This window comes from Natator depressus, chromosome 7 (genome assembly GCF_965152275.1).
Source record: "Natator depressus isolate rNatDep1 chromosome 7, rNatDep2.hap1, whole genome shotgun sequence".
NCBI lineage: Eukaryota > Metazoa > Chordata > Testudines > Cheloniidae > Natator > Natator depressus.
In genome coordinates this window covers 36,842,669-36,865,198 of record NC_134240.1, presented here as the reverse complement: position 1 = coordinate 36,865,198, position 22,530 = coordinate 36,842,669, and the positions used below count along the sequence as shown (strand labels likewise).

The 22,530-nt window shown below is 42.0% G+C and overlaps 1 protein-coding gene across 1 annotated transcript; it reads left to right on the top strand.

Moving 5' to 3' along the window:
* Positions 1-351: 351 nt before the first annotated feature.
* On the top strand, positions 352-21,216 carry ISY1 (ISY1 spliceosome associated protein). Its single transcript, XM_074959824.1, has 11 exons — positions 352-508; positions 1,318-1,340; positions 3,021-3,072; positions 5,407-5,472; positions 6,022-6,064; positions 7,177-7,289; positions 9,854-9,971; positions 12,202-12,324; positions 16,504-16,613; positions 18,596-18,682; positions 21,063-21,216. Exons 1-11 carry the CDS (start codon positions 506-508, stop codon positions 21,168-21,170), a joined length of 846 nt encoding a protein of 281 aa, XP_074815925.1. The 5' UTR covers positions 352-505; the 3' UTR covers positions 21,171-21,216.
* Positions 21,217-22,530: the final 1,314 nt, after the last annotated feature.

Sequence of the window (22,530 nt, the reverse complement as noted above, 5' to 3'; positions counted from 1 at the left end):
CTGGGGAAAGGTGGCAGGTGTCTGCGCTGCAGACTGACGCCGTCTAACCCTCTGCCTGTGTGGGAAAAGCCTCAACCCACCGTAGAGCCCACCCCACTCAGCAGATTTACTGCGCTTGCGCCTTCAAGCAGGCCGCAAGGGAGGTGAGCGCTTCACTGCGCATGCTCCACAGAGAACCACACACTACACTTGCGCGAGGACAGCTCAGGCAAGCGCCAAAGTCCGAGCACGGGGGGCAAAGCCGGAAGTGTCGCTGCGGCACGGTCCAGCGAGCGGCTGGGACTAGGCTGGAGGGGAAGTTCCGTTTCCGGTTTGGCTCACCTTACGTACCGCAGCCAACTTCCTGCTTCTGCCGCCTCCTCAATCTTCTTCCGGGGCATTGGCGGCTGGCGTCGACCGCTGACCTCCGCCCTGCTCCGCCGAGGCGGCGCTTCCTGTTGTCCGCGCGTGGGAAGCGGCCGGAGAAGAAGGTGCCACTTGCAGGGCCCGTGAGGCAGCGGGGATCATGGTGAGTGACGGGCTGCGTCCGCGCCGCGCGCCCTGCTGGGACCTCTCCCCCGCACCCTAGGGATCCCCACGCCCCCTCTCCGCACAGGCCGCCCCCGCCCGGCTCCCCGCGGCCCCCTCCACCGGCCAGCCTGGGCCTTCTCTAGAGGCGGCTCCGCCCCGCTTCCCCGGTTGTGTTGTGCCGGGACCCGCGCGCCCACGTTCCTCTCAGCTGCGTCTGGGGCCATGGCGTTCGCACGGTGACTAGCTCCGGCTCGCAAGGGGGCTGCTGCTGTGATTTGTGTTGTGGTGGAGCCTTGGACCCTGGGCCCCAGACCCTTGTGCTAGGCGCTGTACAAACGTTCTTCCCCGGCAGCATGGAGTTCATACAGGCCCTGTGCATTCTCTCAGGGTCCCACTGTGTTCATTGCGTGCCCTTTGCCAGCAGCTCCCAGGACACATGCGTGGGCCTCCCGGGAAATCCAGTTTGTTCACCCTCTCCTTGAAGCAGCGTCACATTATTTCCCTGTGCTCCTTTGCCAGTCTGGCCATCTGTTCTCTGGTCTTATACTTATATTATAACATCTTTTGGAGAGGGACTGTGTTTTCTGAGTTTGTACAGTGCACAGTGAGGTCCTGGTCCATCCTAGGTGCTACAATAATATACATAAGATTTAAGGCCTGGGATGGGGGACTGGGGAGATTTTGAGCAAAGCTGGGCACTTTGTTCTTATTTTTTTTATTTGCAAGCGTTTACTTGTGCTAGACTGAGGCTGAACTTTTAAGTATTAGTTAACCTGTTAATCTGTTTCTCTCTCTTTTTTTTTTTAGGCTCGAAATGCAGAAAAGGCTATGTAAGTACAGCTGTGAACTTGGTTATGTTTGTCATTCAAAGTGTCTGTCACAGTGCACTGCCTATTGGTATTGTATTTGTTGTTCATCACCTTGGTAACTGAACACTTAGATGCGTTATTTAGCTATTAAGTTCTGTCCGCATGTACAGCGGTTCTAGCTCCTGCTTACCGTCTAAATGAAGTACTTGTTTTTATTTCAAAGTAGTAGTAGTGGTGGGTGTGTGTGTGTGTGTGTATATATATGCAAATGCATCTTTCATATATGTATTTTGATGCGTGAACAGGACTGATGATCTGCTCCATGCTTGAAAGGCATTGGTATTCCATCCACACTGACTTAAATTCAAGGAACTCTGATTAATACACAGTAATATTCCATGTTAAACATACCTGTAAAGTATAATTTGTGGTGATACTCAAAGTATCAGGACTTTTGTAATACTTCCCCCCTACTTAATCAGCTGTTTTTTATGGCAGTTATGGACATTACAAGATGAAAAATCATAAACCAGTGTTGCTGTTTAGCCTCTGGATTCTAGAAGTGTTACTAAAGTTAGATGTCAGATGCAGGTGTGGTAGCACTTTTAGTGGTCCGTACTGGAACAGCTGTGTTGTCTTTGGCTGGGCAGAGGTGAACACACAAGATTAATATTGAGCATTCAGGAGGTGAATGGTTTGAAGAATCTGCTTGCGTTATCATGGCACTCATGCCTCTTTTTCTGTCAAATTGTCTTCAGCATTGTAAATGTGAATTGATTACAGAATTGCAACCCCCCATTGGAGATGTGTGCTAATTTATATGCTACTATATTATGAATCAATGTGGTATGTCAGTTTGATGAGCAGCACCCTTTAGTCTTTGCATGGCCTGTTAGTGTTGCACAAAGTACGTTGTCCTGTGAGAGTTACTTAGCTCATTGCAAAGCGAGGAAAGTGTTTTGTTCTTGGGTTTTTAATTTACAGGAAACTAACATAGGAGTAGCCTGAAGTTACCCTGCCATGCAACCAAGGCTTAGTTCAGTCCCTCACTGTCACAATGGGAGGACTGCAGCATTATCATGTTTATGCCCCATACCCTTAGGAGCTGTTTCTTCTGTCTCAAGCAACTGTGTCCTCTTTAGCTCACTAGAGGAGAACCAATCTCAAGTAACCTGCAGTCATCTTGGCTAGAGTCAGGGGTGCTATAACTTTGGTTATGGGGGACAATGGAGGGATGGGTTTTTGAAGAATCCCTTGGTAGCAGTGGTGGGAGAGATACTTAAAGAAATTTTTAGACATAGCTTGTTTGTTTTTAAAAATAGGTATGTATATTAATCAGCCACAGAACATACGGGGACTCTTCCTGAGTTGTTGAGAAATATTATGGAAATGTTTCTTTAAAATGAACAAGCTTGATGTCCTTGTCTCCCTCTGCCTCCCCAGCAGGCTGTTGGTACTTCTAATACTAACACAAAATTCATGGCTGGGTGACTGCACTGGTGACTGGTGGCTTCTTCAATGTTGGAATGTTCTTCATGGAAACAGTAGTTATCATTTTCTTTTTTGAAAGCCTATATATAATATAGGTGTATCCATGCAGAACTTAACCAGTTAAGTCCTTTGAAAACCTTGGTTTAGAAAATCACTGCTGTTAGAATGAAGAGGTTTTAAAAGTAAACTAATTTCCTTTTTTCCTTTCAGGACAGCCTTGGCGAGATTTCGCCAAGCTCAGCTTGAGGAAGGAAAAGTTAAGGTAGGCTGGAGAAAAATAGGTCTTCTATGTTGGTTTTTAAATGAATCACCAAGAAATTAGTCCTCACCTATCAGCACATAATGCAAAGCCACATGCAGTGCTGCATCAACAACTGTGAGCAGAAGGAATGTGACCCATGTAATTGCTGCACAAGGGCTAAGGTGGTCACCGGGAAAGGGGCTTAAATTGGGAGAAGCTCTGGAAAGCAGTATGGCAACAAAACCCACAAGTAACAGTTATTGTTGGGGAAGGGCTGAAAAACTGTTCTGGAGAGGCATACAGTGGACCATGCTTAAATCAACTTCTAATACTGTAGATAGTCCATATGGCCAAAGCCAAGTTGGCATTTCACAGTAGAAGCAATATACCTTGATATTGGAAGAATAACAAAGAGATACAAGCAAGGTCATTCAGAAGGCAATTCTAAAAATATAAATGTAGTGATAGAGATTTCCTTCTGCTAACTGAGTGTACATTCGTTGTCATTGGTTTTGATCATGGGCTTTGTTTGGCTTCTTTCCCAGTTAGCTCAGGAGAGCTAGAAAAGCCCTTTTATAATTTTTTCACTTCCCTCATATTGTACTACCAAAGTAGCGACCCCTAAGCATTCCACTTCCAGGGCTAATCCAAACTCCGGGCTTGCACATGACACAGCATGCTGTGCCATTATTCAGCCATGTGGTGTCTCCTATCACATCTATGCTTAAATTTAATGATGCATGGTAGGAGAAACTTTTAACCCTCAAATCAAGTTAGATTGGCACATGACTTGAAAAATTGTTGGTCAGTGGCTTTGCGTAAAACACGGGTCAAAAGGTTGGATTCTGAAACTAAAAAAGGACCCATTATCTTAGGCCCTGATTCTTAACTGACTCCCCAGGTGAAGCCATGCATTGACTCCACTGGAGCTCTGTGTGGGTGCAGGAGTCCACTTTCTTCGGATGAATTGCAAGATCAGGTCAATGGAAGGATTTGGATCAATGTTTATTTCTCAAAATGAGGAAAAGTTTCTTGTTTGGAGTAAGAGTTTTTTCAGAAGGAAACACACAACCTACTAAAGGGCTTTGTTCTGAGTTATAATTTTGCATCTTTTCCCCGAGTACTGACACATTTATAAATTCCGAGAAGGACAAGATAGAGCAGTGGTTCTCAAACTGTGAGTCGCGACCCCATTTTAATGGGGTCGCCAGGGCTGTCTTAGACTTGCTGGGGCCCAGGGCCAAAGCCCAAGCCTGAGGGCATCAGCCCTGGGTGTCGGGGCTAAGGTTACAGGTCCCCAGCCTGGGGCTGAAGCACTTGGGCTTTGGCTTTGGCTCCCTGGCCTAGGGCCGTAGGGCTTTGACTATGGCCCCCCAACCCTGGGTCCTGTAGTAATTTTTGTTGTCAGAAGAGGGTTGCGGTGCAATGAAGTTTGAGAACCCCTGATATAGAGTAATGCAGTAGGAAACAGTGGCTATTGCAGATAAAACTTTGAACAGGTGGCTTTTCAGGAGTTTCCTAGAGGAAGGGATGATGTGTTTTGGGGGTTGGGGGACACACACTAATTGGGAGTCTGTTCCAAACATAAGGGGAGACATAAATTATGTGAAAGTAAGGCCTGGAAGGAGTGTAAGAAGTGGGAGTAAGAGGAGCTGTAGGGGCAAATATGTAAGTAGGGAGACTTGAAGGTGAGGAATACTATGAATGTATGTAGGGAATAACAGAAGTTAATGGAAGGATGCAAACAAAGGTAGTGAAGTGGCTAGTGGCAGGAAAGGAAAATGATTTTTGTAGCAGTTTTTTGAATGAACTGGAAGGGTAAGAGGCCATGGAGTTGGAAGCTGTCGTTGTTAATGCAGAAAACTAGGGCACGGACTGGAATATTAGCAACAGCAATAGAAAGGAAGGGATAAACTTTATAGATGTCGAGAAGCAATGGAATGGACTAGGTGTGGGCAGAGGAGTCAAAAGTGATGCTACGCTTGAGTCGCACTGACTAGAGCATTGCTGGTGATGAAGAATGGAGAGAATAGGGTTTGGAGAATGGAGGGAAAAGGGTTTGAATGGAAAGATGACAGGCTCTACTTGTACATGCTGGGCTTGAATTGGTGGCTGTGATCAGTGATTAAATGGAATTTATTTCATCAGGTCTGTTATTAAATCTTTAAAGATGGGATGAGAACACAGGAAACTCAAGTAAGGAGGCACGAGTGGCTGATTTGCCTGGGACTAATCCAGGAGCAACTAGGCCATGTTACACTCAGAGCATGAAATATCAGTTGCTTTGGAAACATGTCAAGCTTCAATATTAGGTGGTTTGAAGCTTTACAATGTACATGTCTTTCTCCCAAACAGGAGCGAAGACCTTTTCTTGCATCAGAATGTAATGAGTTGCCGAAAGCTGAGAAATGGAGACGTCAGGTATGCATCGCATATCTAGGCAGTGAACGTCAGGCTTTTCTAATTCTATAGAGGATGGACTGATAAATAATCAAATTATGGGAATATGCATAATTTTAGCAAAATATTTATACAGTTAAAATTAATGAGATAATTGTACTGAACACTGAACTAAATCTAATATTTTTTTTGCTGCTAGAATTGTTCTCCTTACTCGTGTGTAAACAGTTAAATTAGGGATTGACTGAGGCCTGAGCTAAAATAGAGCGTGTCATATTTTAACCATAATGACCAGAAAGTTAAAGGATAGACTGCAGGTTATTGTTAGCACAAAGGTGCAAATGTCTGTACAAAAAGGAGTCATGGATGATGCATTTCCTAGTACGGATAGTTCTTTAGATAGTCATTATGAATAGTGTTTGTGCCCAAATTAAACTTTTATTAACATCTTATTGATATTTCAAATATAAGTTCTCTTAAGCATGTAGAATGGTTTAACAGTTGAAACTACCTTGACTTCTGACTCATCAAGAAAAACTAATTTCTGCGTAATTGTTTTTATTTAAATAGATTATTGGAGAAGTTTCCAAGAAAGTGGCACAGATTCAAAATGGTGAGCATCTTTTAATTGCAGTTGATTTGTGTGAAACTTCGGTACCAATGTCAATTAACTCTCTGCTTTAATTTACCTGGCTATAAAATCATATTGGCTGCTGTTTTTAAGTTGTGGATCGGTCTCAAAATAGCACTGCTGGACAGTGGTCGTGGTGACTATTTTAATGCTCGATATCTGACACTGGAGCTAGAAGGAACTCCACCTCTTCAGTGGGGCATAGCAATTGTTTCTAGCAATAATGGGTTTGATGTTAAAACTGCATCATTCTGTTTGCCATCTTACCTCCTTCCTTCACATCAATTCTGGCCTGCTTTTAGTGGATGCTTTTAAGGCTATCTATGGCTAGACCTCATTTTTAAAGTGTTGTTGGTTTGCTTAACTCTTACACTTTTTTCAATATTTGTTGGTAAATATTTACCTTTAAAAATTCACAAATTAAAAATCTTTATTGCCATGGAGATTATCTGCACTAAGAAACCTGAGAGGCTATGTCAAATGCTGTTATGAACAGTTCTTGTGTCTGCTTTTATGAGGAGCTACAATAGTCCAATTAAATAGGGGAGAAAAGTCCAATATTTTATCCACCTAACTGTGCTGTTGAAGTTTGTCTTAAGGTTTCATGAATTTAGTTTTGTGAAATGATTGACGTTTAAGTGTCAGTATTCAACTACAAATATTGAAGAAAATTAAGTTAAATGACACCCAGGCATTATACATTTCATGACATGCCAGGACTAAAAATGGATAGGCCAGTGCTTTTAGGAATAATGTACTCTAAGTACTGGTTATGGACCAGTGAGCAGTCACTTTTCATCCCCATTTAAGATATTGCTTCCTGGCAGAGTGGATAAAAATGAGTTTCCTATAGGAGGGTCAGTACCTAGTCCAACTCCTTCTTCCCAAGGAGGGGCAGTGTGCTCAAGTTAAGTCTTTCGAGCCCCCAGACTGCTTGTTATGAGGCAAGACCTCTGGTGAAAGCAAGAAAAGTGCTGGGCCTCCAACAAGAGTTTGGAGAGTATTCCCCATAGGGGAACAGAGAGAAATGAGTCTTTCCGAAGTGGTTAGTATACAGTGCCTGTAAGAACTTCTTCATTTGTTTTATCTTGAAGCTGGTTTAGGTGAATTCAGAATTCGAGACTTGAATGATGAAATTAACAAACTTCTAAGAGAGAAGGGGCACTGGGAGGTCCGGATAAAGGAGCTGGGAGGTCCTGATTATGCAGTAAGTATAAAACAGCTGTGTTGGTAAACAACATCTCTGCAGTTAACTCTGAATAGCTAGCAAAGTGAAAGCCCATCAACCCAAGACTAGAAACTTTAATCAATTGAATATTGGATGACCGGCATTTCATAGTGTGTACAACAGAGATGTATTAAAGACGTTTGGTTATTTTTTTCCTAGTGGCTGGTATTTCAATGATTAACACATCTTGCTCAACCTCTAAACATGCTGAATGGCATGTTAGATCAAATAGTGATGTCCTATCTTTCTCTCCCTCTCCAGGTTCTGAAAATGACTATTTGATGGCTTTCTCTCAGCCTTAGGGTCTTGTTAAGATTAGGCTATTAGTATTTTTTGTTCAGAATCCGAAGAGATACACAAACTCTACCTGCCACTTTCTGTGGCTCCACTGTCCTGTATTACATGTCAGTCAGTGTGTAAAGGTGTTCAGCAGAGAGTAAATCCTCTGACTGATCATGAAATAATTAAATACTTGACTTTTGACATACACAACATCTCATGATGAAAGATCAAGATGTAATTTGTAGGGCTGTCAATTAATCGCAGTTAACTCATGCTATTAAAAAAATTAATCGCAGTTTAGTTGTACTGTTTAACAATAGAATACCAATTGAAATTTGTTAAATATTTTGGATGTTTTTCTACATTTTTAAATATATTGATTTCAGTTACAACACAGAATACAAAGTGAACAGTGCTCACTTTATATTTTTGATTACAAATATTTACACTGTAAAAAACAAAAGAAATAATAATTTTCAATTCACCTCATACAAGTACTGTAGTGCATTCTCTTAATTGTGAAAGTGCAACTTACAAATGTAGGGTTTTTTTGTTACATAACTGAACTAAAAAACAAAACCATGTAAAACTTTACAGCCTACAAGGCCCACTCAGTCCTACTTCTTGTTCAGCCAATCGCTAAAAGATACAAATTTGTGTACATTTACAGGAGATAATGCTGCCCATTTCTTATTTACAATGTCACCAGAAAGTGAGAACAGGCATTCACATGGCACTTTTGTAGCTGGCATTGCAAGGTATTTACGTGCCAGATTTGCTAAATATTCGTATGCCCATTCATGCTTCGGCCACCATTCCAGAGGACATGCTTCTATGCTGCTGATGCTCATTTTAAAAAAATGTGTTAATTAAATTAGTGACTGAACTCCTTGGGGGAGAATTGTATGTTTCCTGCTCTGTTTTACCCGTATTCTACCACATATTTCATGTTATAGCAGTCTCTGATGATGATCCAGCACACATTGCTTGTTTTAAGAACACTTTCACAGCAGATTTGACAAAACACAAAGAAGGTACCAATGTGAGATTTCTAAAGATAGCTACAGCACTCAAACCAAGGTTTAAGTGCCTTCCAAAATCTGAGAGGGTCAAGGTGTGGAACATGCTTCCAAAAGTCTTAAAAGACCAATACTGATGCAGAAACTACAGAACCTGACCCACCAAAAAAGAAAATCAACCTTCTGCAGGTGGCATCTGACTGAAATGATGAAAACGAACATGCGTCAGTCTGCAGTGCTTTGGATCATTATCGAGCAGAACCGCCATCAGCATGGATGCATATCCTCTGGAATGGTGTTGAAGTATGAAGGGACAAACAAATCTTTAGTGCATCTGTCACTAAATATCTTGCAATGCCGGCTACAACAGTGCCATGCGAACACCTGTTCTCACTTTCAGGTGACATTGTAAACAAGAAGCGGGCAGCATTATCTCCTGCAAATGTAAAGAAACTTGTTTGTCTGAGCAAGTGGCTGGACAAGAAATAGGACTGAGTGGACTTGTAGGCTCTAAAGTTTTACCTTGATTTGTTTTTGAATGCAATTATTTTTTTGTACATAATTCTATGTTTTGTAAGTTCAACTTTCATGATAAAGAGATTGTATTACAGTACTTGCATTAGGTTAATTAAAAAATACTATTTTTTTTACAGTGCAAATATTTGTAATCAAAAATAAATATAAAGGGAGCACTGTACACTTTGTATTGTGTTGTAATTGAAATCAGTATATTTGGAAATATAGAAAACATCCAAAAATATTAACATAAATAATATTCTATTATTGTTTAACAGTGCAGTTCATTGCAGTTAATTTTTTTAATCGCTTGAGAGTCCTAGTAATTTGTGCTGATTTATCAGGCCCTTCTGTTAAAAGTTGGACTGGTAAGGATCACATAGGGAGCCGGATCGTAGACTTCTGTGTATGGCATTTTAATCCCCTCTTGTCCCTCTACTGTAAAATCCAGCATGTGAGGTGACAAGGTGGGTCTGTCGTGGGTCAGAGTACTCCATGTTTTGCGCAGTCCTTCTAACTGCTTGGCACTCAGTAAAAGACAGGACATTTTCTCTTTTGAAAAATAAAAAGATTGTCTGAGTGGGCTGCTACTTCTGAATCATCTAACATACCTAGAGAACAGTTTTTTAGCCTAGTAAGCCAGAGCATGGGTAATGCTAATTAACATGGGGAAAGAAAAATGACCATAGACAGGAGCAATGATTTTTATGTACTTTATTTTTAAAGAGAGTTGGTCCTAAAATGCTAGATCATGAAGGCAAGGAAGTTCCAGGAAACAGGGGTTACAAATATTTTGGAGCTGCTAAAGATTTACCGGGTGTCAGAGAGCTCTTTGAAAAGGAACGTAAGTAACTTTAGCTGCTTTTCAGAATTATTTGTTGTTTCTGTATTGATGGGTGACTATCACAGATGCGAAGTTTCCCCTGCTTCAGAATTGTGACTTTTTCAGCCAGGATAACATCAGTGATCTCTAACATCTCTGTCATACAAAATGTGTCATCTGGAATGTAGGGTGAATCCTAGGGAAAAGGAGGTGGGCATACATATTAGGCTAGTGATCAGTCTAGTCCAGGGGTGGGCAAACTTTTTGGTCCAAGGGCCAGATTGGGGTTGCAAAACGGTATGGAGGGCTGGGTAGGGAAGGCTGTGCCTCCGCAAACAGCCTGGCCCCTACCCTCTCCCACTTCCCACCCCCTGACTGCCCCCCTCAGAACCCCTGACCCATCCAACCCTCCCTGCTCCTTGTCCCCTGACCACCCCCTCCAGCCCCCTGACTGCCCCCCTCAGAACCCCGGACCCATCCAACCCCCCCCTCCACGCCTTGTCCCCTGACCACCCCCGCAGAACCCCACCCCCTATCCAACCCCCCCTGCTCTGTCTCCTGACCGCCCTCCCCCCACCCGAACCTCTGCCCCATCCTCCTGCCCCCCCCCCCTCCTTTCCATGCCACTCAGAGCAGCAGGACAGGCTTACTGGAAAGCCTGGGGGGTGGGCAGGCGCAAGCTGCGCTGCCTGCATGGCAGCATGGTTGAGGGGGGGAGGGGCTGGGGGCTAGCATCCTGGGCCAGGAGCTCAAGGGCCGGGCAGGACGGTCCCGTGGGCTGGATGTGGCCGGTGAGCCGTAGTTTGCACACCTCTGGTCTAGTCAGACATTTACCACAGTATAACTTAAGTCATCCATTAAAAGCTCTTTCCTTGACTGAGAAGAAACCCATTTATTTACATACCTATTCTTTCACAGCCATGATTATCTTGATTGGAATTAGATAAAAATTTTTTTCTGTACTCCCAAAGCTCAAATATTTTATATTCATTCAGTGACTGTTCCAAACGAGGGCAGGATGATAAAAGGGGAAATTGTGTGTCTTCTCTTCCCTTCCTTATTTTACATTCATGCTCCAACTCCTGTATCTAGTATGAAGTAGAGACCACATTACTTTTCTAAACAGGATGGCATGCCTGTAAGCTCAGAAAACTAATCTTCGGTTAAAACTATTTGATGCTGTCCTGTTAAAATGACTCTACCTGTGTTCAGCTCTCCACTCCAGGTTTCATATTGACTAAATCTTCATGAAAAGGTGCTTCATGTATTCACTATAATGCTTAAGAATGTGAACTAATTTTATAGTAAAAGGAAAAGGTAAATATCCTATGGAAAAAGTTTTTTCTTTATTTGTATGAGTTGGATTTAATCTAGCTTGTGAACTAGGTAAGCCATTGATCAGTAACAGCATAGCAGTCTATATATAGTTTCTGATTAATGGCCTATCTAATCTTCTATCTCAGTCATTTATTTTTTTTTAAGAGGCAGGTGATCAATGGATATCTCTGTAATGTGTGCCTAGTGGACCTATTGACCCTTTGGCTGGTCCTAGCCAATCTTCTGCATAAATATTGCATAATTTGGTCAAGAGGCACTTGGGCCTAAAAGCCCAAATGGAACCATTTTACGCTTTTTCCTCAGGAAGCTTTGCTCCAGAATCCCCCTGGGTATGTCTACACTGCAATAAAACACCCACAGCCGGCCTGTCTCAGCTGACTTGGGCTCGCAACATTCAAGCTGCAGAGCTATAGTGTAGAAGTTTGAGCTTGGGCTGGAGCACAGGCTCTGGGATCCTCCCCCATGCAGGGTCCCAGAGCCTGCTCTCCAGCCGCAGCCTGAGCCTCTACACTGCAATTGTATAGCCCCACAGCCTGAGCCTGTGCGCCTGAGTCAGCCGACATGGGCCAGCTGCAGTTTCATTGCAGTGTAGACATAGCCACAAAGGGCCATGTGGGATTTCCCTATCCACTCTTAAATATTGTCATCCACGGCTGAAGTAGGGTTTGTAGAACTCAAAGAAACTACTTTCTAGAAGCACTGGTTGGCAGCATGAAGCTGGCATCAATTAAAAGAAAATTGCCAGAAAGTGGAAGCTGATGGGAACGTGGGGTTAGGATGATGGTCAGATCTGCCTTGTTAGACAAATGGTACAGGGTTGATGTAATCCATGAGAACAGGACCAGCCCTCGTGGATTGGTAGAATCACTTTTTTTTTTCGGGTCATTGAGAGTGTGGTCTCTTGTTCCTTCAGCTCTCCCTCCTCCAAGGAAGACTCGAGCTGAGCTTATGAAGGCTATTGATGCGGAGTATTATGGCTACAGGGATGAAGATGATGGCGTCTTGGAGCCATTGGAACAGGAACATGAAAAGAAAGGTATGTGAAATCAAAAAGTCCTATATAAACTGGGTGCAGCTTCATTTAAGGCTGTTTCTGGTGTCCCCAGCTTGTTACGTGTAACCGTCTCCAAGTTGCATGTTACTTAGCGCAGAAGGGTTAGTGGGTTTCTTTTTGTTGTTTTTTGCCTTTACTTTTTAAAACGGTGCTTCACTGCCTTTTCTTCGGTGGTTTGTAGATCTTCATTGTACGTAGTTCTACCTACAGTGAATAAGCAGTACTCCTACCTTTGATAGTTTAACTTAGTGTACTGTAAAGCTCTTTGATAGGAATATTTTTGTTGTCCCATTTAACTACTATGCTTCCATTTAAAATAAAAGGGTAGGCATCTTCCTGTCACACTTTCTGGCTGTCTCTTGCTGAAATCAGGAAAACTAGCATATTTTCATTTAAAGAGGGGATGCAATCTCTCTCATTCCTCCATCTGCTTCCAAACAAAAGTATACAGCTGCAAGGACTAATTTTTTTTGGAAGCCAGCTGGTTTACACCTTTCCACTGGAGCCAGTGGGTGTTGGAGAGTCTGGATATCTAGATACTATACCAGGCACTGCCACTAACACAGGCTTTGGGCACTTTAGCCTCTCTGTACCTGTGTTCCCTGTCTGTAAAATGAAGATACCAGTTTCCCTGCTTTTGTGTAGAACTTTAAGGTCCACTGGAAAAGGGCTATACTAGCCCTGATTGCTAGTATTACTATGGTGGGGCATACATGAATTCAGTAGAACATCTTACAAAAAAAAGTCCATTGGAATGTAACCTAAACTTAGCATTTAGAAATGTGCATTGGTAAGACTGGTTAAGTTATTTATTGATCCTAAATGGCTTGCTGCATAAAGGAGTAGAAACTGTGTGTGTGGTTGACCACCTGACTCCAGTTAGCCTAAGCATATGCCAAACTGTTATGTCTGTAATCACAAGGATACAGGGGAAACTAATCATTGTAATTCTTATATTATGGAAGGAATGAGCCTAAAGCAAATTAGATGAGCCACAGAAGAAATAGCTGAGCTGCTGTAATTGATTACAGGGGGAAGCTCTATAAATAGTTATGAAATACTGCCTTTCACCTGGTTTTTCTTCCCACTATGACCTCAATATTTATGGGGAAAACATTAGGTTGACTTGAGTTAGCTCATCTGCATAGCCAGTAAAAGTCCCAGGTTATACCTTCTTGAAATGAATATCTGTGTCGTTGTAGACTTGATATTATTCCATTGACTTTGTCCCTTTCTGGTTTACTTCAGTCTCTTTTGAATACATAGAGACAAACCTGTATTATATACTTCAGCTGAGTCAAATGATGTCAGAGCCACAGGTTATGCACTCAACCTTTTTTCAAGTCCCTTATAACAGCCTTTTCTTTCATGGCTTCCCCCCCTCATTTCTAACTGCAGGCTTGTTTTTCCTGCAGAGCTGTTCTTTTCGGATAGCTACTCTGTGACCTGATCTTACCATAAATGCTAATCCAGGCTGTGTATTCATCAACTTGCATCTGTTTTGCTGCAGCTAGAAGGAGCAAACATTCAGTTGTAACATGTTTGAGCAGGCCCCATGTGTTGCACAATACACAGCACCTGAATTGAGCTGCAAAGCCAGGTCCCCTTTCACTACCTGCAATTTCAGTAGCACAGGAATGCTGAAAGCTGTGCAGTAGGGAGAGGTATATAGGAAACCATGTTAAAAGAAAAGGAGTACTTGTGGCACCTTGGAGACTAACAAATTTATTTGAGCATAAGCTTTTGTGACAAAAGCTTATGCTCAAATAAATTTGTTAGTCTCCAAGGTGCCACAAGTACTCCTTTTCTTTTTGCGAATATAGACTAATACGGCTGCTACTCTGAAACATGTTAAAAGAGAGCCTCTAAAGACTGCAGGGTGCTGCCTAGCTTCCTAGTTACTACAGGATCTAATGCTAGTGCCTCAAATCGGGGTCTTGCTGCATGCCTAGGGTTGGAGCATAATTTGGCTTCCTCCTGGATGGAATGTGCAGGGAGAGAAGTAGGTAAGAATAGATCAAGCCGATCTAAGGGAGTGGGTGATGATCTAGCAATGGTTGGAGTGGTGAGAGTAGGAGGGTGCTTGGCGCACAAGGAGGGTTGGTAAAGGCAGCAGTAATAGTGTGGGACTGGGCTGCCATTGACTGTGGGATAGAAGCATTTGGCAGGAATGGGATTGGATCCTTTGTGGAAAGAATAGTGGGAAAGCACACTGGAAGGAGTGGATATGAGAGTAGCAGGGATATGAGAGTAGCAACAGTTGGAGTGTTGTGGGATGGAGCCTAAAGTGGGTGGAAGGTAGCAAAAGGTGGGAACAGGGAAGGGCTGGGAGCTCAAATACACAGAAAGGAGTGAAGCATTAGAGTGAAAATAAGATCTGAGCATATATAGGGGCTGGTGCAAACATTAAAAACGTCTAGTGTTTTATCTTGGCATCATTTGGTTACAGACAGGAGGGGTAGTATACTGGATTCACGTGACTGCTTAAGAAACTTTCTCTCCAAATGACACTGTGCCATCTGTAATAAATGGAGATGCTCAAGCCCCTTGGTTTGAATGCGGGGAAGCAGGGAATTTAATTGGTTTGTGTAAGGTGGAATTTGTTGGCCTCTGGAGCATGCTGTAAGGAGTATGTTTTCTCTAGCTTCTTTTGATTGGGTGGGGGTTCAGGGTTCTGGGGTCTCATGAAGAAGGTTGTTATTTTGGTGGGCAATTCATTGGAGTTCGGGAAAATAATATTTTGGATTTTTAACGTGTGTGTGTGTGTGTGTTTCAAAAGCTTGTGTAAGCTCCTAGAATTGTTGGGATGGGTGCTTCAGATTTTTTTTTTTTCTCCCAGTATATGACGGACTGCCCCAAAGTAGTAGCACATGACATCTTTAAGATGTTTTTAATAGAAAAATAAAGGTCACCAGTTATGTGAGACATCATCCAGGCTCTTTTATGGTCTGCTCATGTGAGAGAGAGAATTAAATGGTTAAACACTACTTGAACTTTCCTAATTAGCAGTAGCTTTCTTTTTCATTACTTATGCTATCACGTAGCAGCACAGCTATATGACTGTGGTCAGTTTTTTCTCCTGTAGTTTTGTTTCTTTACATGAGTAAAGAGGGGCTAGTAATTCCCTAGTTGCTGTCAAAGATGAAAAATTGCTGCTTTCTGGGTATTGTAACTCTAACTGCATGATAAGAAAGCTATTAGCAAATCTCTGTGGGCTTTTTAGAGACATTGCTGTCTTCTTTGCTAGGAGACTGACTAACCTTGAATGGTTGAGATGGGCTGTCATTGCATACGTTGGTAGTCCTTGCAGGATATTTGCAGGCTCATTTGAGATAGATGTGGACCCTAACGTGAAGGCTGCGATATCAGGTAAAGGCATGAAGAAAAGAGGAGTGGAGCAGTGTTCACACTACTTATAACTTGAAGTAGCATAGCTACTGTTATAGTTAAGGGTGTATTAGCATTTGCAGAACCCCAGGTATAGTAGCCCAGCAGTGGTTATCCACAACATAAGGTCTCTACAACCAAGTCCAGTTACCTTAAATAGAGGTACATTTCATTTGGCATCGATTATAAAATGGAGAAAATAAAAATGAGTCAAGCAGAACGTGGTTTAACCATGTAGTAATTACTTGAGAAATTTTGTATTTGACAGCCTTATGGTACGTTAACTGCTATCAAGCAGCCTGTTTTCGTGTGCCTGCTTGCACTACAAATATAGCTGTGGTATTGAATCCATTTAGAACAGTGTTCCCTGGATCTGGTTCCAACACAATTATAGTGTGGAGTTTTGGGCCATGTTCTGTAACCAGTCTAACAACTTGGTCACGTTCAAGGTTCAGCCTGGTTACAGTGCAGTTCACACTAAGTGTGACTTTGTCTCCCTCTGGTAGATAACTACCTTTCCTTGTTTTGGGTCTTCCTCTGCCTTTGAACTAATGGACCTAGTCCTTTTGCTCAATCAGTAGAAGCTCATGGTTTTTAGATGGAGGTCCCAGGTTCAATCCCTGTGGATCTAACCAGGAGCATTGTTACAAGTGCATGATAAAAGTCTGTATACAAGGACTCAGAAGAATTAGCATCAGCTCTAGAACTGACTTTTTGCCTGACGTTACTTTTAAACCTAGTTATGTAGTATCACCACTTTATTTTTCTACCCAGTCATAGCAGAAGCAGTGGAAAAATGGAAAGTAGAGAGAGAGGCACGACTTGCAGGAGGTGACAAGGAGGAGGAAGAGGAGGAAATAAACATATATGCCGTCGATGATGAGGTACCACAGTGAATAAGAGACTGAAGTCTTGATAGCAATTAATGTTAGGCTGGATAGCATGAGTATCCTTTAGATGTCTTCAGCATTAATTACTTGGAAACAGAATGGCTGCTTTGTTCTGAGGAGAATTTTGCTACCCTCTGTACTCTTTGCATGAGTCGGGCCCTACCAAATTCATGGTCCATTTCAGTCAATTTCACTGTCATAAGACTTTTAAAATCATAATTTTCATGATTTCAACTATTTAAATCTGAAATTTCAGTGTGTTGTAATTGTAGAGGTTCTGACCCAAAAGGAGTTGGGGGTGGAGGGGTGGCGCAAGGTTATTGTGGGCGGGTTGTGGTACTGCTACCCTTACTTTTGCGCTGCTACTGGCGGTGGCACAGCCTTCAGGGCTGGGCAGCTGGAGAGCCACTGCCAGCAGCAGCGCAGAAGTAAGGGTGGCGTGGTATTGTATTGCCACCCTTACTTCTGCTCAGTTTCCTGCAAAGCTGGGCCCTCAGTCAGCAGCTGCCACTCTTCAGCCACCTAGTTCTGAAGGCAGCGCAGAAATAAGGGTGGCATGGTATGGTATTGCCACCCTTACTTCTGCACTGCTGCTGGCGGGCGCTGCCTTCAGAGCTGGGCACCTCGCCAACAGCTGCCACTCTCCGGATGCCCAGCTCTGAAGGCAGTGAAGTAAGGGTGGGAATACCGCAACCTGCCTAAAATAACCTTATGATCCCCCTGCAACTCCCTTTTGGGTCAAGACCCCCAATTTGAGAAATGCTGGTCTCCCCTGTGAAATCTGTATAGTACAGGGTAAAAACACACACAAGACCAGATTTCACGGTCTGTGGTGCGTTTTTCATGGCTGTGAATTTGGTAGGGCCCTATGCATGAGTGTTTGTGGTTGATACAAATTAACACTAGAATGGGGCTTTTGATTCTAATGCATGCTTAGAGTGTGACCAAAGTCAGCAGGTTGGGAAGGCTTTTTCCTGTGATTGGAATGAAAACCAAGTAAGAAGACTAATTTTGAGTTTTTATTTGTGGGGGATGGCATAGATGGCATTTGAGATTCTGAATTTCTCAAAAGGTTTTACTTATCAGTACAGATACAACAGTGTACAATATGTAGAATATTTAGTGTCTGTAGTTGAACTTAAGTTGTTTTGTGTACAGTAGAACTTCACTTATTCACACTTTGATGTACTACAAAACCATCCTCCAGCTTTGCTCTTCTTTGAAACACAGATTAGCAAGGTTTTGCAGGTGTTAATGAGCAGGGGTACTGCTGTGACATCACGCTTCCTGCAGGGCAATGGGGGGAGTGCATGTCACTCCTAACCCTATCCCACACCCACTGGGCTACTTCTGTCTCCTATTCCTGGGAGGTCAGCAGCATTGCAGAAGCATGTTCTGATCGCTTGCATGCAGCTCTGCTGGGCCTGTCATAGGAACTAGTCTAGCTGACAAAGTTTGCCTTGCTGTTCCCCCACCACCTTGCTCTGTGTATATCTATGCTAACTCCCATGGCTACATTGAGCCCAGCGGTGCGGAGTGAGGAGGGTGGTGGTGACCCCTCTTGAGCAACCACTCAATGGAAAAATGGCATGGCTGTCTCTGTAAAGGCCCCGATCCCCTGCCTGAGTTAACTAGTTTCTCTGCACTGCCCCAGCTGAGAAATGTGGGAAAAGTAAGAACATGGCTCCACATCCATACATCAGCAGCACAAGGGGTGGCACCTGGTACATAGGAAAGTAAGCAACTCTGTTTTAGGACTTTAAATAGCAGGGTCAGGGTGGTGTGATACTTCCCTATTGCTACGTGAAGTGCAGTGTCTCCTACAGTGGTCATGCCCTCAGCACTTTGTGGTTCTCAAGTTTCAGTAATTTGCCTTGGGATTGCCTCTACTACTGCAGATCCAGTGAGGTTTAGCTGTAGTAACCTGTTGATGGAAACTGCAAAATAAGCTTGTTTAAACTTCTTTCATTTTGTAGTCTGATGAGGAAAGCGGCAAAGAAAAAGAAGGCGAAGAAGGCCAGCAGAAATTTATTGCCCATGTTCCAGTGCCATCACAACAAGAGGTAAGAAATAACTGGGAGACAAAGGCACATGGGACATTCGCAGGCTGTTACAATGCAGGACCTAATTAATGGCACGCATCCTGTAGAAAGAGTTCCCTACTGGTTAAGGGGCAGAACTCCTGGGTTCTCTTCCTGAATATTGGCTCATTGTGGAAATCGCTAAAGCTCTTCACCTCCATTTACCCATCTTTGAAATGGGGATGTTTACTTTCCAGGAGTGTTATCGGACATAACGTTTGTAGTTTTGAATGTTTTCCTCTGAGAGTCTCAAACATTTTGTAAAGTAGTGTGCAAATATGAATAGACTTTATGATGGGTTACTCGAAAGATAATCCTGGTTTGCTACCAATAACTTCCTAAGTTTTTGAGTTTGGAGTTTTAGCATCTGGCTTTTTTTCTTGTTAACTTTTAATGCCTCTATTTTTGATTGCTTTGTTTGTTTAGGGAATCAAGTGACCATTCTTAAAAATGGCCCTCGTTAGATGAGCCTGAAATCAGTCACTCTTTTTCTGTTCACTTTTGAAATTGTTTTAGGGTACATACTTAGCTTAATTTATCAATTTACCTGAAACAACTCTTGAGACTTCTCACTCAGTTTGTTTACCTAGCGCTAGATGTGCCTCTGCCTCACACAGATACCCCATAATGCTTGGCACCAGAGCCTCAGAGGAAAGAGAGGACAACAGTAATATATCCATATGAAATGGTTGATAAGTACAGTGTTAATCTATGCTAAAATGAGATGGCAAAATTATAGGAGAGAGAAATGCTGCAATCTGAATAGCAGTACTGTTGATTTAGTGAGCACAGCCCTGTGAGGAACAGTCAGAACAGGGTATCTGATGCTGAACTACTGTTCAGTGATGTAGGCAAGGGGAATTATAGGGGGATTCCAGTTGTAAAGCAAAAAAGTCTCTTGGGTAAATACATGCAAGTGTTAATGGACCAGACCCTTTTATATGCAAGTGTTACTCATTGGAATATAATAATCTGTTTCTAATGACTAAATCATCCATTTCTTATTTTAATGTTTGCCTATTGAAGCCTAGAGCTAGAGCTGAAGAGGAAGTTATTTTTAATCAAAATCAGTGTGGATATAATTTATAATGGTGTTCATTCTCTGAATGAATGAACTTTTTAAACGTCATGTACTAGGTACAGTCTCATTCAGACAAATATGTAATAGTTTTTAATAGGAATAACATTGATTTTGCAGTGTACTTGTGAATAAGAATTATGTGGATTTCAAAAGGAATGAGGAGTGTATTTTAATTTATCTTGTGATGTTTGTATAGAAATGCCAGTTTTACATTAACTAAGCTTTGTACCTCTTCTGATGTAAAGGTTCCTGAAAAAGGTATGATCAATAATAAGGCCTTATCCTAAAGATATAAATCAGTGTAGGTGCAATTCCACTTCTTATTTTGTACTCCTTGTGGTCATATTTGACTTTCAGAGAGAACAATTAGAGAGATGGGGAAAAATAAATGACAACACTGATTGTACAAGTGGAATTGCATCTGCTGATTTATATCCTTAGGACAAATGTAGAACTTGTTGATCATTTTCTCCTTGGCAACCTTTTAAATGAAAAATCCATATTTTTTACATGCAATTGGAATTTCTGCACAAAACTTTTGAAATACTAGAGCTTGGTTCAGACCAAAACCCAGGATCTGAACTTTCTCATGTGTTTGGAAGTTCAGATCCAGACTTTGTGGCTAAGGGCTATCTCTTTAAAAAACTGTTGTATGTGTTTGAGCATACATATAGAGTTCAAGTGAAGATGTTTAATCCTGTAATTGTGTCAGAAACCTAGTGGTGATTTTATTAAGGCTGCAACATATGCAGGCAGTTTTTTTTATTTAAAAAACAGCAATAAACTTGTCTTGTTTTCCAGACTTTGAAATGAAAAGTAAACAGTACAAATTAATTAACCTATTGTGGTATGGATTTGGCCTACTTTTAGAGCTGTCATGCTTGTGCATCCAAATCTCATTGCAAAGCCCTGTAATGGGAAAATGACTCACTTGAATTATTTTATCCAATCAGAGTTCTGAGCAGATCGTCATATCCAATATAATGGAAAATGAGTCAGTCCACAGAAGCTTTTTAAATACTAATGTGCAGTAGCAAAGCTGTAAAGTCATCAGTTACTTCCATTCCAGTGATAGGCTTTGCTGACCGGCATTATTTTTTAGCTGAACGTTGGGAGCAATATGAATACTATTGCTGCTTCTGTCCTGTGCAGTACCGCTTTCTGATAAAAGGTCAACTTCTTCCAGCCTTCACAGGCTGCTTTCTTTTCTGCCTGATGTAGAATCTCTGGGTTTTAGTGATTGAATTGAAGGTTGAATGATTTTATGTTTTGTATTTGCAGATTGAGGAAGCTCTTGTCCGTAGAAAGAAGATGGAGCTTCTCCAGAAGTACGCCAGTGAAACTCTCATGGCACAAAGTGAAGACGCTAAAAGACTCCTAGGGTTGTAGTGTCTTACCGCTTAGTAGCATGATTTTTTTTTTTTTTTTATTTTTTACAATCCATCCTGACAGCAGTTACTTTGATCCCCTAAATATAGACTCATCAGCAACTGTTAGTCTTTGCTAATGCTAAGAATAAAAGATGATCCTCCTGCATATTTTCCTAAAAAATTCCAGTGTTTTAGGTAGTCTACGCCATATAGGTTTGTCCTCTCATCTATCTCCACCCTAAGGAATGTATTTGTTGTCCCTCAGTCTCAAAAAATGACCAACAAAAATAAGTTGACCTCCTTCACGTTTTCAGTACTATTTTTTTTTTCTAGCTTCCATTTATTTCCCCTACTTCCCTGTTTTCCCTTTTCTCTAGTGGTCACTTCCATAGCGACCACTCTTGAATAGAAAAGCAAACCAAAGAGTTTCCTTCTGAAGCCAGAGGAGATGCCCTAGGAGTGACATGGCTGGCAAATACTTTTCATTCCTCCACATTCTGACTGTTAATTCTGCCGTCCTGTGGTGACCTCTAGATGCAGGTCTGCTAATTCTAAACTATTAGGATAGCCTATAACCTGTTAGTCTGAGATGGAGTTTGAAGACCGTTTCCATGATTATTTCTTAAATTTCAGAAAAATAACTCAAACTCTGAAGAAGTAACCTCTCAATTATCTGCCCAAGTGGTGCAGTTTTCTTGTAGTCTAAACCTCTTTTCCTGCTATGATTCATAACTGTTTCTGGATGGATTACTAGAGTGCTGGATATTTCAGCAATTATTGTAATTACTTTTTCACCTTTGTAATAAGTTACTCAGATCTTTTTAGTAAAGCATTTTATACAAACTAATTTTTTTCTATATTGTTTTCCATCTGACTCAAAATAATGTGTTTTCTCCTTACTATAACTCGAGAAGGGAAGTCATAAGATCCCTTAGCCAGAGGGCTGTTAACTCTCACATCACCAGCTGCTCTTGGCTGCTGTAGCACATGATGAGGCAATCTCTGAGATACCCAAGCTATGTAGTTTTAATAACTTATGAAACCTGAATATCTTATAGTGTACAGGCATGAATGGAGACTAACTGGAAGTCACTCCTGTTCACAGAGCATAGTCTGTGAGAAATGTAGCATTCAACAAACAGGCAGATTCTGTGCTAGCTAAAGTTCCCAGGCAGTCTTAAAATGTAGCCCCTGTGTATTGCATTGCAGTAATCCAGTCTGAAGGTGGCAAAGGTATGGATTACTGTGATGAGGTCTGTATCTTGCCTAGTATAGATATTTAAAAAAAATAAAAGCACTCAAGGCCTCTACTGCTATTTCTAGACCTACAAGAAGAGTAGAGAATCTGAGTAGAAGCAGAGAATCTGACAACACCTAAA

Bases quoted from the DNA above. Each gene is read 5' to 3' on its own strand.
- ISY1 (XM_074959824.1), top strand. The intron at 3,073-5,406 runs GTAGGCTGGAGA...TCTCCCAAACAG, and splicing joins TTGAGGAAGGAAAAGTTAAG to GAGCGAAGACCTTTTCTTGC. The intron at 16,614-18,595 runs GTACCACAGTGA...TTCATTTTGTAG, and splicing joins TATATGCCGTCGATGATGAG to TCTGATGAGGAAAGCGGCAA.